This window comes from Saccopteryx leptura, chromosome 1, assembly GCF_036850995.1.
Source record: "Saccopteryx leptura isolate mSacLep1 chromosome 1, mSacLep1_pri_phased_curated, whole genome shotgun sequence".
Classification (NCBI taxonomy): Eukaryota; Metazoa; Chordata; class Mammalia; order Chiroptera; family Emballonuridae; genus Saccopteryx; species Saccopteryx leptura.
Window position 1 is genome coordinate 260,869,863 of NC_089503.1, and position 18,032 is coordinate 260,887,894.

Consider the following 18,032-nt stretch of genomic DNA (forward strand, 5'->3'; position numbering starts at 1 on the left):
TGCATGCTGTTAAATCCTGAGCTAGTGCCTGCCCAAACAGGTGTGGGCTGTTTCTGAACCCCTGGGGTAAGACAATCCGTATAAGTGCTGGGCTACATTAGTGTCCAGGTAAAGGCAAACAGTAAGAGTCAGGTTGTAGAGGAATGGTAAAGAAGGCATTCTTGAGGTCTAGAACCCTGAAGTGAATGGTGTTTGAGAAAATGTGTGACAGTAATTTATAGAGATTAGGGACTACTGGATGGAGGGGAATTACTGCCTCATAGATTAGGTATAAGGCTTGTACAAAACGATAAGCCCCTGAGGGTTTTTGAACAGGAAGGGTGGGGGTATTGCAGGGAGATTCTGTGGGGATGAGTAAACCTGGTTTAAGAGGTGGGTAATTATTGGTTTAAGGCCTTAGAAACAGACACAGTTACACATTAAACAAAGACTTCAGATAGAACGCGTTATGAATTAAGGAATTTAAATTAGCGCGCTTTACTTGTTCCAATTCAAATTATACTAGAGATATTTTCTAACAAAGAGACAAGACAGATTACTTATTCACATAGCTTAATACAATTCTGCTTTTTAAGTTTTTCGAGATGGCAGGGAGTTGCCAGCATAGAGGGGAGGAAGAGAGAAAGCAGACGGATGGACAGTGTGAGCAGCTGGATGGAAAGAAGGAGGGTCAGAATCTGCAGCAGGAGGAGGAGGAGATTAAAGTATTGGTGTGGCGCCACGTGGTCGGAGTCAAAAGGATTTAGAGTTCTGAGGATAGGGGAGAGGACGAGGTTGTATTGGAAGGCATAGTCAGTCTCTGAGGAGGGGTAAGGATGCGTTGAAGAAGAAAAAAAGCCGAAGCCGGTGGGGTGGGGGAATGGGTCAAAGAAGAAAAAAGGACAGAGCTGTCCATCTGTAAGGAGGGAGGAGGGGTTTAAGAACACTGTGGAGAAGGGAGGGGCCCCTGGCCAGCAGGAGAGGAGAAAGAGAGAGTGTGGTATTGCAGATGAATGAGGTGAGGTTTCTTTGGCCAAAAACGACCTGCATGTAGAACAGAAGGCACAGAAATTAAGGACAGGAGAGAAGGGAGAACAAACCCTGTACATAAGGAATTTCTGATGCCCTCCCCGTCCGGTGGCAGAAATTGTCAAGATCTCTTAGGATGTTGTAATCGAATGTCCCGTTTTCAGGCCAGTGGGAGTCATTGTCTAGTCTGTACTGAGGCCATGCTGTGTTACAGAAGAAGATTAATTTCTTCGGTTTGAGGTCTGAGAGACTGAGTTTGGTGAGGTTTTTTATGAGACATCCTAGAGGGTTCTGGTCGAAAGGCTTAGACTCTGAAGAGCCCATAGTGGAGACAGGTGAGCAAGAGGGGGCGTCCCCGCCTTTTGTCACTGTCCCAAGAGGAGAGAGTCTCCATGTGGGGGAGTCATCCCTGATAGAGGTGGTCACCACCTGTCAGGGAGCTCCGAGAACTAGAAGTCTGAGAGAGTGGAGAGGTTTGGCTAGGCGCCTAGTCTTCTGTGCAGTCCACTGAGACTGAAAGTCAAACCCCTCAAAACGTGAGGCATGTCAGAGAAAACCGTCCGACCAGGAAGGGGTGTTTTTAGAAATTTAGAGGCCAACTGGGGAAGGAGAAGGGAGAAACTCCTTACTTTTCTGGCCCAGCAGGGGTTCAGGACAGAGTTAGACTGCTGGCCAATCGACCTACAATCACACGTCCAAACAGAATCAGGGAGTAAGCCCGGGACGAGCTGCCGCTGCCCATTGCTTCCCTGTTGTAAGTTTGGACAGCAAAGAGGGATTGTCCAGGCAGTTAGTACTCTGTCCCGGGTTTCGGCACCAAATGTTGGAATCTATGGGAGTCCGAAAGACCAGAGTAACAGGCTTTATTGAAAGGAAGAAAGGAACCCTGCTGGGCACTTCTCTTGGGGAGAAGAGCGCTGGTTACAGACTAGGGGCGAGTTATATAGTGTTTGGGAGAGCCTGAGGGGATACTGAGGCAAAAGTCCTGGTATGTCCAGAATGCTCCTCCTTGGGGGGCTTCGAGCATGTGGGTGTTGAATCAAAAGTCCTGGTGTGTCCGGAGCCCCTCCTTGGGGCGGCTTGTCAGCTTTTTGGAATTCCGCTGTCTCAGGGGCAATAGTCCAGTAAAGGTGAGGTCTGACAGATAAGCGGAACATCAAGAGGGCAGTTTGGAATACACATATCTATCATTCAGCATCCCAGTCCACATTCTTTCCACTGGGCCACCACCACCTGGTCAGGCTATATTTTAATGTTACAAAGTAAAAACTACAAATGAGGTAGCAAGTTTGGGTAAGTTAGCAACCTTGATACTATATTTCTTGGTACTATGTATATTGTCATATTTCTGAGGTCTGTATATTTCTGATTTGTGATTTCATGTTGCAAGTGTTAAAAAGGTATCAAAGCAGAGTCATTTGGTGTCTGACTGACATCTGAGGAAGTGACTGGCTTGCCCTGACACTGGGCCAATTCTGTAGCTAGAAGCTACATTGTAGGGGATGGTTCAAGATGTCACTGGTGCTGATGACTGTACACAAAGCAATGATGTTTGAAGGGAGCTATCTGATGCTATTTAGGAGTTACTGTATTTCCCCAGGTATAAGACGCACCTTAATTTTGAGGCTGATAATTTGAATAAAAATGCATTACATAAAGTTATTGAACTCAAATTTGTTGTTTTTGTTTTTGTTTTTTTGTGACAGAGACTGAGGGACAAAGAAGGACAGACAGGAAGGGAGAAAGAGACGAGAAGAATCAATTCTTTGTTGCAGCACCTTAGTTGTTCATTGATTGCTTTCTCATATATACCTTGACTGGGGGGCTACAGCAGACAGAGTGACCCCTTGCTCAAGCCAGTGACCTTGGTTGGTCAAGCTGGTGAGCCTTGCTCAAATCAGATGAGCCCGCACTCAAGCTGGCGACCTCGGGATTTTGAACCTGGGTTCTCTGCGTCCCAGTTCAATGCTCTATCCACTATACTACTGCCTGGTCAGGCTCAAGTTTTATTCATCATACAATTCATACAACTCTTCATCACTGTCAAAATTCCTATCCAATAGCTTGTTCTCATCTGTATCTGATGACAAATCACTGTCTTCATATTTGCCTCGTCCTCAGTTCCATGTATAGCATTTGAAATGCCACACTTCTTTTTTTTTTTTTTTTAATATATATTTTTCCGAAGCTGGAAACGGGGAGAGACAGTCAGACAGACTCCCGCATGTGCCCGACCGGGATCCACCTGGCACGCCCACCAGGGGCGACGCTCTGCCCACCAGGGGGCGATGCTCTGCCCCTCTGGGGTGTCGCTCAGCTGCGACCAGAGCCACTCCAGCGCCTGGGGCAGAGGCCAAGGAGCCATCCCCAGCGCCTGGGCCATCTTTGCTCCAATGGAGCCTTGGCTGCGGGAGGGGAAGAGAGAGACAGAGAGGAAGGGGGGGGGTGGAGAAGCAAATGGGCGCTTCTCCTATGTGCCTTGGCCGGGAATCGAACCCAGGTCCCCCGCACGCCAGGCCGACGCTCTACCGCTGAGCCAACCGGCCAGGGCCGAAATGCCACACTTCTTGAATAACTTGACAACAATCTGAATCTTGATATTATCCCAGGGTCTTTTCACCCAGGTACAAACTTCTCCTATAGTTGGTTTCTTCACTGTTCTTGCTGGTATCAAATTGTCCCCAGAAGACTTCATTCATTGGTTCTCATGCCATGCATGAGAGCATGGCAGCTTGGAAGGGTTTGTTAATGCTGACATCAAGTGGTTGGAGCTGGAATGTCAAGCTTCCAAGTATGACTGACAAGTTTGGTTTATTGCTCTGTAGCAATCTTCTTTGTGTTTTTTTTTTTTACGTGTGCCCTGAACTGATCAAGCACCAATAGGACAAGTTTGTGTAAGAGCCCACCTGGTCTTCTTCTCCAAACTTTCTCATACCAGATCTTCATCCCATCCTGATCCATCCAACTCTTGTCCTGAACGTGGACAATCACTCCTCGAGGAACGTCTTCTTTTGGCATTGTTTTGTGTTTGAAAATCAGCATAGAAGGCAGCTTGGTTCCGTCTGCACAACAAGCTAGAACAACTGTATAATGGCTCTTTTTATGTCCACTTGTCTTCACAGTTAACAGTTTTCACCCCATTCTTATCAACAGTTCTGTTACTTGGGATATCAAATTGAAGGGGGACTTCGTCCATATTTGCAATCTGTCCCATCTCAAACTAATGTGTCTTTCGACATTGAATGACAAAGTGATGAAATTCATGGACCTTCTGCTCATAGCTTTCAGGCATCTTTTGGGCAAGTCTGGTGCATGTACGCATGCTTAGTCCATTTCATTTCATGAACCTGAAGCACCAATTGTGTCCTCCTTTGAAATCAGTAACTTCTTTTTCATCGGCAATTCTTGCTTCATGCTGAATCATCTTTATGGACACAGGAATTCCAATTGCCCTTTGCTCTTCAATCCATATCTTCAATTCCCTCTCTAAATCAGGCCGTTTTGCTGACTTGCCTCTTATGACCTTCTGCTGTGGTGTTTTCAGTAGGGTTTCTTCTTCCTATAGCCAGTCTCAGATTGATTTCTCAGTTGGAAGAGGATCAAACTTATGTTCAGCAGCATAATTTCCATTTGCTTTTGCAAACTGGATCACTTTTGTGTGTGTGTATTTTTTGTACTTTTCCAAAGTGAGAAGGGGGGGCGGCAGATAGACGCTTGCATGTGGCTGACCAGGATCCACCTGGCATGCCCACCATGGGGCGATGCTCTGCTGCAACCAGAGCCATTCTAGCGCCTGAGACAGTAGCCATGGAGCCGTCCTCAGCGCCCAGGCCAACTTTGCTCCCATGGAGCCTTGGCTGCGGGAGGGGAAGAGAAAGACTAGGAGGAAGGAGAGGGGGAAGGGTGGAGAAGCAGATGGGCGCTTCTCCTGTGTGCCCTGACTGGGAATCCAACCTGGGACTTCCACACACTAGGCCGACGCTCTACCACTGAGCCAACCAGCCAGGGCCATCCAATATCTTTTAAATGTCAGTTATCTAGGAAGGACTGACACCCCCAGACCCACTCACAGTTGTAATTTCCTCATGTCATGATTTGTTGTCAGGGTACTACAATGAGTGGCACAAGGGGGCCCCTCTGTCCTCCTGCATCTGAAGCATTGTGGCCCTAGTGGGAGGGGCTCTGATTCAGACTCAGGAGCTTTCAAATTCAGGAAGTTCCTGTCAATAAGGGAGCAAATACTTGTTCCCTCTTCCCCAGGCGTGTTCTGGTTGCTGGATTAGAGGGAAAATGATCCCTAGGTCACCTTCCCACTTACCTGAACACGTGCAGTCTTTGTGATAGGACAATTTGTATAAACCCCAGAGTGGAGCTGATAATCATATGCCATGCATTTGGTTGAGCATTAATACTTTTTTCTTTCTCTTTCAGTGGTTGATATCACAACAAGTATCCTTTTCTTGATACTGTTACTTTAAGAAATGCTCTGTTTAAATCCAAAGAGTATGTTATAAACTGAATTCCTGCTATGATATACTCTGTGAGTTTAGGTCTTGCCCCACAGACCACCTAGAGAATCCCTGCTTAGCTGTACCTGCCTCTTCAGACCAGTGGCCTCTCCATGGTTGCCACCATGCTCCTCTTCAAGCCCCAGCATCCATCTGCACACCTGGCCAACAGCAAGCTCAGGGATTGCTGGGGGCATTGTGAACTTGGGGTTTCAGAGCAGGTGGGAACGCATCTGACTGGCAAACTTCCGCAGTGTAAGAACCCCACATTTTGTTTTTTTTAAACTGACCTTTTTGCAGCATCTGTACTTCCTTAACTGGATTTCACTAGCTCCCACAGTTTGAAGATGTTAAATTTGAAGCAGCAAGTCTTTTATCTGAATTATACTGTCAAGAGGTAAGAATCTGCCTGACTGGTGGTGCAGTGGATAAGGTGTCGACCTGAGATGCTGAGGTCACAGGTTCGAAACGATGAGGTCGCTGGCCTGGGCATGGGCTCACCAGCTTGAGCATGGGGTCGCTAGCTTGAGTGTGAGGTCTCTCACATGATCCCATGGTCACTGGCTTGAGCCCAAAGATTACTGGCTTAAAGCCCAAGGTCGCTGGCTTGAGCAAGGGGTTGCTGACTTGGCTAGAGTCGTCCTTCCCCACTCACCCCATCAAGGCACGAATGAGAAGCAATCAGTGAACAACTAAAGTGCCACAAGTACGAGTTGATGCTTCTCATTTCTCTTCCTCCCTCCCCTTCTTCTCTCTCTCTCTTTTTCTCAAAAAAAAAAAAAAAAAGGTAAGAATTATGAAATTTTTTAAAAGCAAATTCCCTGTTTCTGTAGTAAAGGCACAGTGACAAATTGTTGCTTTTAGGAGTAGACTAACTTCCTCCTGGCTTTTAGCTTCCCATTACCTTTCTACCTCCCGCCCCCTGGCATGGGATAGCTATGAGTGATCAGTGGCTCACAAGGGCCAATAGAATATTTTTCTAAGACTTTCCAGAGACTTGGAAAAGAGCCTTGTTCCTAGGTTAAAGATGATTAGTTCCTTAACAAGTCCATATAGTTTGTCTTTTTAATCTGGTTCCTGATTTCAGGTGTAGCTGAAATCCTTTGCCCCCTTTGAGCAGCAGCCTGTGAGGCTCCCTGGGTAGCAGGGAGTACATGCTTCACACCCCTGGCCCGTCTCTCTTGTAGAACAAGAAAGGTGGCTGTTGTCATCCAATTTGACTGGTCAGGATTTGGAACTAAAGCTTCTTTCAATTTAGTTGAGTGAGTTATTTTAAGATCAGTGCAGGCCTGACCAGGTGGGGCAGAGTGGATAGAGCATTGGACTGGGATGCGAAGGACCCAGGTTTGAAACCCCGAGGTCGCCAGCTTGAGCGTGGGTTCATCTAGCTTGAGCGAAAAAGCTCACCAGCTTGGACCCAAGGTCGCTGGCTCGAGCAAGGGGTTACTTGGTCTGCTGAAGACCCACGGTCAAGGCACATATAAGAAAGCAGTCAATGAACAACTAAGGTGTCACAATGAAAAACTGATGTTTGATGCTTCTCATCTCTCTCCGTTCCTGTCTCTGTCCCTATCTATCCCTGTCTCTGACTCTCTGACCCTGTTAAAAAAAAAAAAAAAAGATCAGTGCAAAAACCTCAAAGCTAATAATAAGTCCAATAAAATGTCTTTTTTTTCTTTTAATAAAGTAAATATGCAACATACAAATCCTTGGTGAGTGTGAATGGGAGTGATCTTCTGGCAGCCCAGCTGCTGCATAAGGAATCCAGCCTGCCTGCCAGCTTGTTTCTTTTCCTCTCCAAAGTGACTGTTTCCTTTCAGAATTCTGTCGATGCAGCAAAGCCACTGCTGCGGAAAGCAATCCAGATCTCACAGCAGACCCCATACTGGCACTGCCGCCTGCTCTTCCAGCTTGCTGTGAGTACTGTGGGCCTGACCAAGACACATCAGTGCTAAATGGGGCTGTGACCTTAGGGCATACTGGCCTAAGTACAAATAAAGGCAGACTCCAGGACACACAGGCCCCTCTCAAGCTGTTGCACCAAGAGAATAGGGACGTAGGTACCATTCTTGAGCCTACTTGCAAGTCCCCTCCATCCTCTGTCCTCAGTGGTACAGGGAGCACAGGTCTTTTGTTCAGCATCAGTGGTGATTGGTGGGAATGCCCACCTCCCCAGGGGCTGACTCAGAGAGCCTTATCTTTTCATTCCCCTCCCTCCTGGTGCTCCCATTGGCCTGTATTCATTTAAATTTGGGAAGCATTTCTTGCCAGAAGCCCACCATATTTTTTAAGAGCTGTGCTGAGATTTCTAGGGTGCTGCCTATTGGGCAGTGAATGCCTGCCCAAGTCAGGCCCTTGCAGGGCTGCTGGGGCGCAACCTCACCTGGGCTATGGTGTGGTGCTCTCTAACCTTTCAGCTCCCCAGACATAATAGTGCCCTGGTCTCAGTGCTGAGATGCTCAGGTAGAGGCCACTTTGGACTGGGCCTTAAAGGCTCTGAGGTGGGTAGGCTCCACGGTGAGGGGTGCCTCTTCTGCCCTGGGTACTACTCCATATCTCCCTCTCACTGCCAGCCTCCAACCTCTCCTGTCCCCCACCCAGCCTGCCCTCTATACGGCCTCTTGCCTACCTTTCATGACACACTGCCATCACCTGTCTGTGTGTGCAGGCTGTGGGCCCTTGGCTGGAATTGCTCCTTGCCCTCCCTCCATAGGAGCCCTTTATCCTAGAAGGATGTGGTTTGGGGTTCCTTCTGGAAAGAGTTCATCCAGCCAGCTTCCTTGGGCTCTTCCCCCTAGCCTGCTGCTATCCCACACAGCACTGACTCCTTTAATCCTCCTGTGCGTGCTTTGCCCGTTGGCAGGAAATGGGCTAGGCCAGGCGCGGCCAACAGTTTTTGCCCCCGTATTAAATACAAAAACGATTTGTTTAAGTAAACAAATTTTTATTATGTAATTTGTTTATGAATAAATGTGAGTGAAAAAAATTTAATATACTTATTTTAATAAAGATATATTCTAATAATAAAAATATAATTACTGTATAAATATCCAAACTATCGCAATCAGTTGAAACAATATTTAATAGCATGAGCTTGAAGGGGTTATATCACAAATGAAACAATTATTTCGTTTTACAAACAGCCTGGACACGTTTTCAGTTATCAGCTGCAGCTGTTGTCTATGCTACAATGCCACTTGATTCAGCACACTTGACCACAAAAATAACGAATTGTTTGACCTTGGGTGCGCACTGGCAAACTCTGCCTAAAAGAATGTTGGTTTCACATCGCCGCTAAACGTCAAACAGTTCAGACGAGTACAAAAGTTGTAAATCTTTATAATGGAATTCTTTTAAAAAATAAGTATCGCGAATCCATTCGACCAATTATTGGAAGTTAACCCTAGATTAGTCACACGCGGAATTCTTTTCTTTATATCACTATCTTAAATATCTCTATTTCCAGTAATCAAAGATGCTTCCGCTTCTGAGTAGCTGAGATTTTAAAGTAGCAGAGAATATTAAAAATTTAATCGCAGCCTAACCAGGAGGTGGCGCAGTGGATAGAGCGTCGGACTGGGATGAGGAAGACCCAGGTTCAAGACCCCGAGATCACCAGCTTGAGCGCGGGCTTATCTGGTTTGAGCAAAAAGCTCACCAGCTTGAGCCCAAGGTCGCTGGCTCGAGCAAGGGGTCACTCGGTCTGCTGAAGGCCCGCAGTCAAGGCACAAATGAGAAAGCAATCAATGAACAACTAAGGTGTCACAACGCGCAACGAAAAACTAATGACTGACTGATGCTTCTCACCTCTGTCCCTGTCTATCCCTCCCTCTGACTCTCTCTCTCTCTGTCTCTGTTTTAAAAAAAAAAAAAATTTAATCGTGGACCCCATAAACTCATTACGCAGGCCGGATCCAGCCCGCGAGTCGTATGTTGGCCATGCCTGAGCTAGGCGATGAGGCACCTGCTTCAGGTTACAGTGTTGGAGGATGTTCCATGCACTTGGAAGCCCAGGTTCAACTGAGGCCCCATAAGTGTCCCTTCCTTTTAGCTTGCTAAAGTTTCTGGATTTGAAACTCCTGCAGACACTTGCCCCTGAAGGAATCTCTCCTTGTTTGGGGTGCATCTGGCTCCTCCCTAGTGACCAGCTCCTGAAGGTGATCTGCAAAGATCAGAGGCATACTTGTATAGCCTTGGAGGTCTATGCCTGTGAGTGTTAACTGCTGGCTCTATACACTATTAAAATGATATACATAACTGTAGGCAGAGTAGGGTTTTGTGCCCAAGGCAATCAATATTGATAACATGATTTGGTTAATTTAACTCAAAACTAACACTGGGGCAATTTTGTTGATGGGGGAAAGTTCCCTTTAAGTAGCCATGAGCCTGACCAGGCGGTGGCACAGTGGATAGAGCGTCGGATTGGGACGCGGAAGACCCAGGTTTGAGACCCCGAGGTCACCAGCTAGAGCAAGGGCTCATCTGGTTTGAGCAAAAGCTCACCAGCTTGAGCCCAAGGTCGCTGGCTCGAGCAAGGGGTTACTTGGTTTGCTGAAGGCCCGCGGTCAAGGCACGTATGAGAAGGTAATCAGTGAATAATTAAGGTGTTGCAATGCGCAATGAAAAACTGATGATTGATGCTTCTCATCTCTCTGTTCCTGTCTGTCCCTGTCTATCTCTCTGACTCTCTCTCTGTCACTGTAAAAATAAATAAATAAAAATAAAAAAGTAAAAAAACAAAAAAAAAACTTAAGTCACCAATGAAACATTAAGGTCAGGTACCAAGTACTATAAAGCAAAAGGTTTGGAAGCAAGGATTATTGTTCTTTCCTTTTTAGCAACTTCACACTCTTGAAAAGGACCTGGTGTCGGCCTGTGATCTCCTAGGTGTGGGAGCAGAGTACGCACGGGTGGTGGGATCCGAGTACACACGGTAGGCACCTTCTTCCTACATCCCTTCACCTCTTATTTAGAAAGAGCTCAGCCATTTGTTCCTGGGCAACAAATAGAATTGGCATTTCAGTTGAGACAGTGGTCACTTGCAGACAAAGTAAAAGATGTACAAATTAAAGCACCACTGAGATGCTTTTTATCCCATCAGTTCGCCCTATCAATTCATGAAGTTGTAGAGTTGACTGCGAGGGTAGGGGCAGCTGGCATTATCAGCACAATCTGCATTTACACATATCTAATATCTTGAAATTAAAAGTGCTCATGGAATTTGCTGGGCTGATCTCCTTTGTGGTGTAGATTTGAGAGTGGTACCTGCAGAGTATATGCCCAGCATACTTGGCAGCAGCTAAGGTAACTCATGTCACTCTCTGGACGCCGGAGATATGACAAAAGACACAGTAAGCAGAGTAAGCAGTTGTTTGTGTAAGAAGGGACATAGGTTCATGTTATGCATGAAACTGCTGAGATCATCTGGAGACTTGTGCCCTGGGGTTGGGGGGCTGGGGTCATAGGAGCCTCACTGTGCATCCTCTGTGGAGACCTTTAGTCTCTTTTGTCCCCTGAAAAGAAGAATCCATGTTCTAGGTAGACTCTAGGCAGCAGTGTTCTTACTCCATTGTGTGTATTAGGGTTCTGGGAAGTTCTGTCTCACATAGCTGAGCTTATCCCATGGAGTTACTGGGACAGAATGGTCCCCTACTCTGTTCTCTGACCTCTGACTTGTAAGTGTTCATGTGGAACCACATAACTTTTCATAGGCTGTCCTCATCCCTCATCTACCCTGTCCTGAGATGGCAGCTGTCACAATCTGATCTCACATTCCTGGGCCTTCCTAATTCCCTTCTGTTGCAGCTGACACTTTGTCTACAGTGACACACTTTGCAGGGCACAGGGACATCCACACACTGCATGTCATGCATGAGTGCCCCCAGACAGGCTTTTGTGCTACCATGGATGTGTGGCTTAGGTGGGTGCCACCAAGGCACAGGACCTGCAGGTTACCTGGCCCAAAACCTCTGACCATTGATGTAGGGCCTCCGAATGAGTGCTTTCTATGTGACAATATGAGAATGTTGATGTGAAGTTCCAAGCCCTAAGTTTCAGTGGTTGAACAGCAGGCAGGTAGACTTAAAGTATCCACACCATGAGGTAATAATAGGGAAGGGCTTGGTGGCTTGGTGGCTTGGAGCACAGACATATTGCAGGCTGTATGACTGACCTCCCCACCTTAGTCTCTTCACCTGTAAAACATGGAGAACAGCGCCCACTTGATGGAGTATCAACCACAGCATATGGACTTTACCGAGGCTGGTGGTACAGAGACTGAAACATTGAACTAACAGAGGCTTGTGAGCTCTGCATGACCATAACTATTCCTGAAGGCAGTGACCACCTCCCTAGCTTCCTACACCAATGCTTTGGCTATTTCCTCAACTTTTTAACATGCTTATTTATTATTTTTGTCAGTGATAACAGCAGTGCACACACACTTAGAAAGTGCCAAAAGTTTAAGAGAGACAATAGAAATTTAGCCTTGCATATGATTGTGCATGGAGACAGCAGAAGGTGAGGTTGTTGACATGTCCAGGGCTCCCAAGTTTGCCCCCTTAACACTCAGGAAAACGAGAGGGGGCTTGGCCAATCACAGGTAAGGAAGGGGAGGCACGGAGGGTCCACAGTGAGGCATGAATTTTCCCATGCCCAGGCCAGCCCACTTTTCCCACACCCTATCCTGTCCACTAATGTTATGTCAGCGACAGTGAGATTGGGACAAGCATGCTGTCCTGTACGCTGCCTCTCTGTGCTTCTAAGCATCTGTCTGTCTTCTGCCTTTTGAGCCACACGTGTGTTTATGTTAGGCGAAAAACATAAGGAAAGATCAAATAGGACAAAGTAGAGCAGTCTCATAAATAAAACCAGCCTCATTTGGGGGCTGCTGGGAGCCACTGCTATCTGCTTAACCATCCCCCAAGGTTGCTTTTTGGTGGCAGTTATCCGGAAGCACCTGGGCCTCACAGACTGACTTCCTCTCTCTCTTTTCCAGGGCGCTGTTCCTGCTCAGCAAAGGGATGGTAAGTTGAGGCTGAGCAGAATGGTGCTGGTGTGGCGGACAGGAGGCAGGGCTCCTGCTCACTGTGCTACAGCCCTTTGGGCACTCAGACCCTTAAGCACTGCAGGCTGCCACAAGAGTGAGGCCCCTGTGCTCCAGCTGGGTTCAGAGGTGAAACTCAGATTCCAGGTTGTGCGATTTGTGCTGAGGAAGGAGCAGCCTGGATGCAGGTTTCAGCCCAGCTTTTCTCCCTCCCTGCATGGTTCCAGCAGTCCCCCAGTGGGTGGGCAAGCAGACAGTGGCCCTGTGCACTGGGAGGGGTCCTCAGTGCCTATGCCTCTCCCTTCCCAGCTGCTGCTAATGGAGCGCAAGTTGCAGGAAGTCCACCCACTGCTGACTCTCTGTGGACAGATTGTCGAGAACTGGCAAGGAAACCCCATCCAGAAGGAGTCTTTACGCGTCTTCTTCCTGGTGCTCCAGGTGACACACTACCTAGATGCAGGACAGGTGCGTAGTGCCGCCCACAATAGGTCTGCTGGAGAGCAGGCAGGCTGTGGTGGGGACTCGGGCTGAGACACTCACCCTGTTGTTGCCTTCTATACCTCACCACAAAGTGCTTCTCATTCAGGGCTTAGCTCCCCCACATACCCTTTTGTGCTCTGGCATGGATGCTGTGCCCAAGGACAGAGGGTGCTCTGAGAGTGACCTGTCCTCATGGTGGAAGTAGTCATGGCTTCACACATTTTCATGCTAATTAACCGTGAGGATTCTGGCAATGTGCCTGACACAGCAGGTATTCAAGCAGTGTCTGTCCACCACCCCTAGCTGATGAGAGCTTTGTTTGGTTTGAGTAGGGACTGATGGAATCAGCTGTGTCTGAGACTTGACTCCATAATCCCCATGTAGTTGAGGAGAGGTTATACTCCCTATGGGTGAATATCTCACATTTAGGGGTGCTGTCCCATCCACCTACCCCACCCTATCCCAGTGACTAACCATAGGATCGGCCTCGGTTGCAGGAGGCCACGGGTGGAGCCCTAGAAAGTGCTACACAGGCCTCTCATTGGTAAGGGGCTGCCTCGGTTCCCCCACTTGTGCCCACATTTGCTTGTTGGGCCAAGTGCCACACTCAATGCAAAGGAACACAGAGCAGGCTAATGGGGTCCTCTGGACGTATCCTCTGGGGTCTTGGGACAGGGCTTCCCAATTTCCCGAGGCCAGTTTGTATGAGGCATGGTACATATAGGACTCCTGGGTCCAGGAGGCCAATTCCTGCCCCCGAGGATGACTGCTAGCAGTTCTAGCCCTATATTGCCCTTTCAGGATCACTGCAAGAGGAAGGAAATGTAGCTCATGCATGGTCTTTAGTCAGGCCTTTCCTGGTCCTTGGTGTTGAGCCCTGCACTCGGCAGTGGCTGAGCCTTGGTCCCACAAATGACCCTCCTGACTATGCTTCCTACCCTAAGAGCCTGCTGGCCCATTGGGGGCAGGCTTCTTGCAGGTGATGGGTGTGGTGGGAGCTTCTGGGATGGAGGGGTGCTGGCGAGCTGGCACCCATTGGGAGCAGACAGGTGCTCATGTGTGCAGTGCTACCTCCCCGCTTCAGGTGAAGAGCGTGAAGCCATGCCTGAAGCAGCTGCAGCAGTGCATTCAGACCATCTCCACGCTACATGATGATGAGATCTTGCCCAGCAACCCTGCTGACCTCTTCCACTGGCTGCCTAAGGAGCACATGTGTGTGCTTGTTTACCTGGTAGGTCACCAGCACTAAGGCTAGGGGTCAGGTGAGGGAGAAGAGGGCTCCAGTGACCACCACCATCTGGTCTTGTCGCCAGGTGACCGTGATGCACTCCATGCAGGCTGGCTACCTGGAGAAGGCACAGAAGTACACAGACAAGGCACTCATGCAGCTGGAGAAGCTCAAGAGTAAGTCAGGCTGGGTGGGTCACATGGCCACTGTACGTCTTGGTGAGTGGCCCAGCTACTGCCTTGTGCTGGGTATAAAGAATCCTGAAGGGCCACAGTGCCAAGTGCGCCCCTGTGAGTCTCTGCCCCTAGGACTGTCATTGGCAAATGAGGGCAACCTGGGGTCAAGGCAAAGCAGGCCAGGCCTGGGCTTGACCTTTGATCCCTGGCTAGGGGTTTTGTGTCATCTTTCTCCTGTCCACCGAACTACACAAGACAGCTGTAATGGTTAGCCAGATCCCACCTGAGCCTGCTGAGACAACAGACTCAGTTGAGACGGGCTGGCGGCTATTATCAGCATTCTGACATGGATTGTGCTCAGTGTGAGGATGGGATCTGAATTTATCTCTTGCTGACTGACAGCCAATGCCCTGCAGGTTGTGGGTTCTTCCATGACGCTTGACTAATCCATCCTTTGGGACTAGAGACCTTTGACTAGCAGAAACCCAGAGCTCTGGTTACCTCACCCAGTCCCTGTGCCCTTCATCAGCACTACTGTAGGAGGAGCCATCGGCCAGGGAAACAAAGACCTTGGGGTTTACAGTTCATTCCTTCTGGCCAAGTTGGAAAAGGTCTATGCTGTCTAGTTCCAACATGAGATTAGCCTCTTGGGGAAGCCAAGGACTAGGTCTCCCCACTGATGCCTGAGGTGGTCACACAGTCTCAATCTCCTTGGTAACATCAACAATTTCTAGAACCTACCATGTCTGGACAGTTCTTGAGCATGCAATGGGGTTGTGGTGGGACAGGGTGGAAAATAGTTCTCTCCGGGGATTTCTTACTCTTAGAACACTCATCCTCAGAAACTGCTATGATCCTGTCTTCCTACCTGGACAGGGAGATGAACCCCTCACTCATGGGTGCAGTGGGCATGAGCGAAGTGACAGGCTGGGTGCTGGCCTGGTGCTTAGCACAGCAAGTAGGCTCAGACCTGGTAGCTGACAGGTCCATGTGGTGGGAGGCTGGACCAGGGCTCGGCTTCTCGGCTTCTCCAGCTGCACCCCAAGTGCTCATCTTCCTCTCACTGCCAGTGCTCGACTGCAGCCCCATCCTATCCTCCTTCCAAGTGATCCTGCTTGAGCACATCATCATGTGCAGGCTCGTCACAGGACACAAAGCCACCGCACTACAGGAGGTGAGGGTACAGGGGAACGCACACACATGGAGTGGGTGGGTCAGGGAACAGGTTTGGAGTTGACTGGGTCTCGGAAGTCACCACGTGGGAGAAAGTAAATTTGCCTAGTACAGGTCAGCAAGACATTCGTATGTGTCATTTCATTGTAACTTGGCAGTTGGTGACCCTGCATGAGTACACAGTTGATCAGACGATCAGAGAAATCAATGGGCCTTTCCCTAAAAACTCACGTGCCCAAGGAATATGAAGCCTGGTGACTTGGGGTCCCCTAATGGCAATCCCCTCTCTGCCCCATGTAACTCCTGCCCACCTTCCTGAAAGGACATGGGGCTTTAAGCAGGGCAAAAGTGCTGATAGCTGAGACACATTAGAAAGGGAGGATAAGACTGCTCACAGACAAGGATTACTATCTTCAGGGAAGTCAGGGCTGCCCTTTGCCCCCACAATGGGTACATCTGCCAGAAATTTGTACCCAAGTTAGGGTAGGCAGAATGTGGGCACAGGGTCCCGAGTTATAGGTCACATGACATTGGATATGCTCTTCCTGTAGATCTCCCAGGTCTGCCAGCTATGCCAGCAGTCGCCTCGGCTCTTCTCCAACCATGCAGCACAGCTGCACACGCTGCTGGTGAGTATGCAGGGATACCCCCCAGCCCCATTCCATTAAGTAACCCCATGACCGTCACCACAGGCAGAATCAGGAACATTCTCAGTGGACTTCATTCTGAAACGCACCTTGAGTCCAAGTTGACTTAGGTCCCAGGAGAAGGGAATAACTCGGCATGCCATCTTTCTGCCTCCTTACCAGAGCAAAAGCTCAGGTGTAGCTGGCTCAGAGTCACTGGTCAGGCTCATGCAGGTGTAGCCATGCCGCCCTAGACAAGTGGCAGGGTCTTGAGTGCTCAGTGCCTCTTCCTTCCAGGGCCTGTACTGTGTCTCTGTTAACTGCATGGACAACGCAGAAGCTCAGTTCACCACAGCCTTGCGGGTAAGGTGCCGGGCCTCCTCATTGCGTGGGGTGGGCAGTGTTTCTTTTCTTTTTAATTTTCTTCTTTTCAAGTGAGAGGAGGGGAGATAGACAGACTCCTGCATGTGTCCCAACCAGGATCCACCTGGCAACCCCCATCTGCAGCCAATGCTCTGCCCATCTGGGGCCATACTTGCAACTGAGCTATTTTTAATGCCTGAGATGGAGGCTCCACAGAGCCATCCTCAGCATCCCAGGGCTGATGCACCGAAGCAGTCAAGCCATGGCTGTGAGAGAGGAAGAGAGAGAGAGAGAGGAGGGGGAGGGGTGGAGAAGCAGATGGTCACTTCTCCTGTGTGCCCTGACTGGGAAATCGAACCTGGGACATCTATACGCCGGGCCGACACTCTACGACTGAACCAACCAGCCAGGGCCAGGCAGTGTTTCTTAGTAAGGAGTCAGGCTTGGGCTGTAATGAGGATGACAGCCATATAAAACTTGTCAGGGGTTGACTCCACAGCATTCAGTCTGATGCTAGCTGTGAGTTATGCACTGTTTATTCAGGGCTTTCTCTAGCAGGTCCTGTGCTTCTCAGATGGGAACAAAGCCAGTGCTGGCAGCACAGCCTGACAAGGGATAGCTGTGGTTGAGGGGGCTCCAGAACAGCCTGGGATGGGTCTTCCCCTGCTAAACCGAAGGGCAGCCACAAGGGAGAATCTGGCACCCATTGGTGCCACAGCCTGTTCAGCCACTTTTCATTCCTGATTCCCAGCCCTCCCAATAGCCCTCCAGGCTGGTGGTGGCTCGTTTCATAGCTGAAGACGCAGTCACTCGGTGGGGTTCAGGAGCTCCCCAAAGCTGCCCCATGCATGACAGAGCTGGGACACGAAGCTGGGTGTGCCCTGACCCTGCACCAGCCCTGTGACCTGGATGCTCTGGGGCAAAGGCCACCTGGTGCTACCAGGGTTTGAGGAAGCTCTGCTAGGGCATGTCCTGGCTTCAGATGTGACTGGTGCCACATCATCGTGGAGTCAACAGGCCCAGGAGTCAACAGCCCAGTAGCAGATCTCAGCTCTGCCCACATCGCTCCAGGACCAGACAAGCACATCCTCACCTTGGCCCTGACGTGTTCCCAGAAAAAGGAGCTCAGCAACACCTTCCTCCTGGTGGTCCTGGGGAGACCCCAAGCAGAAATGTTGGGGTGTGGGGGCGGCTCTGTGACTCAGGTGAGGTCACTGGGGGTGTCTTGTGTGCCCTGACTGTCAAATGAGGAGCTCCACTCTGCCCCTTGTGCCAGTCTCTAGACCTCTTCACTCCCAGGGTTGGGCTCAGGTGGCGTTGCTGCTCCTCCAGGATGTTCTGCATGGCTGGGGGTACAGGCAGCACACCAGAGCATGAAGAACAAACACAGTGTTGATTCCCATGGCCTTCCATGTCCACTCTGCC

At 49.3% G+C, this 18,032-nt stretch overlaps 1 protein-coding gene across 4 annotated transcripts in view; it reads left to right on the forward strand.

Annotated features, from left to right (window-relative positions):
- MAU2 (MAU2 sister chromatid cohesion factor) overlaps positions 1–18,032 on the forward strand; it is a 39,220-nt gene that overhangs the window by 13,793 nt on the left and 7,395 nt on the right. For 3 of the 4 annotated variants that reach the window (XR_010747183.1, XM_066350827.1, XM_066350808.1), the window contains exons 2-12: positions 5,440–5,457; positions 5,848–5,913; positions 7,337–7,432; positions 10,355–10,449; positions 12,514–12,541; positions 12,871–13,026; positions 14,126–14,272; positions 14,355–14,445; positions 15,516–15,619; positions 16,170–16,247; positions 16,542–16,607. Coding sequence is in view for 3 of the 4 variants with exons in the window: in XM_066350827.1 (XP_066206924.1) it covers positions 5,440–5,457; positions 5,848–5,913; positions 7,337–7,432; positions 10,355–10,449; positions 12,514–12,541; positions 12,871–13,026; positions 14,126–14,272; positions 14,355–14,445; positions 15,516–15,619; positions 16,170–16,247; positions 16,542–16,607 (945 nt within the window). In the remaining variant the exon portion in view is untranslated. The remainder of the gene's footprint in view (positions 1–5,439; positions 5,458–5,847; positions 5,914–7,336; positions 7,433–10,354; positions 10,450–12,513; positions 12,542–12,870; positions 13,027–14,125; positions 14,273–14,354; positions 14,446–15,515; positions 15,620–16,169; positions 16,248–16,541; positions 16,608–18,032) is intronic. The other variant, XM_066350817.1, reaches the window with a different exon arrangement.